Source organism: Triticum aestivum, chromosome 7A (assembly GCF_018294505.1).
Source record: "Triticum aestivum cultivar Chinese Spring chromosome 7A, IWGSC CS RefSeq v2.1, whole genome shotgun sequence".
Lineage (NCBI taxonomy): Eukaryota > Viridiplantae > Streptophyta > Magnoliopsida > Poales > Poaceae > Triticum > Triticum aestivum.
In genome coordinates, this window is record NC_057812.1 from 721,513,670 (window position 1) to 721,515,453 (window position 1,784).

A 1,784-nucleotide genomic window follows, 5' to 3' on the forward strand; every position below is an offset into this window, starting at 1 on the left:
AACGACGATAAGCTCAGCTGTGCCTTCAGCCAGATTTTTGAAGAATATAATCTTAGTTTCAGTCACCCTTTTTTTAGGGCAGTTTATTGTGTCTGAGGATTTAGTTACCTTGCTTTAGATCCCATTGTACACAATATTTCCATTGATCTAATATACGCGAGGCTCAATTTAAAGAAAAAAACTAAGAAACGTTGCGAAACATGTGGACATGAACGAGAAATGAAATGCACAGAACAGTGCATGGTATTATTACATCTTACAAGAAATAATACTTTTACTATGGAGCATTTTAGATGGCCCGTGAAGAATCACCCCATGGAAGAGAGAAAACTATATCGCCACCAAACTTAGAGAGAACACGCGAGGCAGACATCGGAAGACAAACTGTGTGGAATAAGCCACGTTGGGGTCGATCACATCAACCGTAGATCTCCCTGTCGCAGACAATGATGCCGTCGCTGTCCGCGTAGAGCCACTCCCCGTCACGGACCACGGCACCGCCGACGTCGACGTCCACGTGCATCTCCGTGGCGCCGCTCTTCCCGGGCTTGTGGGGGTTGCTGGCGAGCGCGCGGACGCCGATGGCGCAGCCGTTCACGTCATCCACGTCGCGGACGCAGCCGTTCACGACAGCGCCCGCCCAGCCGCTGCCGCGCGCCACCTCCGCCAGCGTGCCGCCGATGAGCGCGCACCGCTTGCTGCCACCGCCGTCGAGCACCAGGACGCGGCCCTCGCCGGGGGTCTCCAGGAGCGCGCGCAGGCCCGCGTTGTGCTCGAGGACGCGCATGGTGACCACCCGGCCCGAGAAGGACCTGCACTGACCGTACGGCTGGAAGACGGGCTCCAGGATGCGCAGCTCGCCGGTGAGGATGAGTGAGGCGTTCGCGTCGCACAGGTCGGCCACAGGGGCAGGGAACTTCTCTGAACCCATCGATCAATCTGCATGCATATAGTGTTGACTGTTGTTTGAACCAAGCTACTGCTACTGCATGTGGAAATACTCAATATTGTGGACAGTGATATATAGTAGTAGGCATACTCAGATTGTTCAATATTGCAGAAATATTCTTTCTAAACAGAAGTAGTCGCAGAAAACCAACAGAATCATAATATTATTATGAGCATATATTACCTGAGGCGAATACTCCCTCTCTTCTTTTTATTTTCTTTCCGGATGAACACTCTCTCCCTTCTCTCTTCCGTACTTGTGTTACGGCAAACGAGCTCTTTATATATAGGTAATTTGCCCACGTGCCATGCATAGCTGGATGAAAACAAAATTTGGTTCGCTGTCGGCGTCCAGGCATAGTACGAGTGGTACGACGTAGTGTCTATATAACGATGGTGAACCCAAGATTTTGGTTACTGAACGAAATATATGATGTACTAATCTTATGATGAAATAAAACTTATGACTATCGAGGTGATATTTTTAAACAGTAAAATGCTCGGGCGCCTTTCAATCCGGGAAAGAAGGTTTCATTGATACTACAGCGTAGGACTGTCGGACAATTTATGTGAAGACTTTATTGTATCCACTGGTCTCTTGCGCCACAGGCTTGGAAAACAAGCCAATTGTCCATGCCGACTAGTTCCATCGAGATCTATAACATAAATACTCTCTCTAACTCTCTCAACAGACCCACACCACACAGTATGGCGCGGTACATTTGTGTCCTACTCAGGGCACACAATAATAATTATGAACAGGATAATCTGGGCCGTGGTTGTGGTGTGCACCACCATGGCCGATTGATGTCTGTGTCGGCTTGTGATTTTTGATT

At 48.9% G+C, this 1,784-nt stretch overlaps 1 protein-coding gene across 1 annotated transcript; it reads right to left on the reverse strand.

Annotated features, from left to right (window-relative positions):
• Positions 1–208: 208 nt before the first annotated feature.
• On the reverse strand, positions 209–1,199 carry LOC123147063 (putative 4-hydroxy-4-methyl-2-oxoglutarate aldolase 3). The gene is made up of 2 exons (XM_044566310.1): positions 1,133–1,199; positions 209–939 (listed from the first exon to the last, which is right to left on the reverse strand). The coding sequence occupies exon 2, from the start codon at positions 929–931 to the stop codon at positions 419–421; it is 513 nt and encodes a 170-aa protein (XP_044422245.1). The 5' UTR covers positions 932–939; positions 1,133–1,199; the 3' UTR covers positions 209–418.
• Between the last annotated feature and the right edge of the window lie 585 nt (positions 1,200–1,784).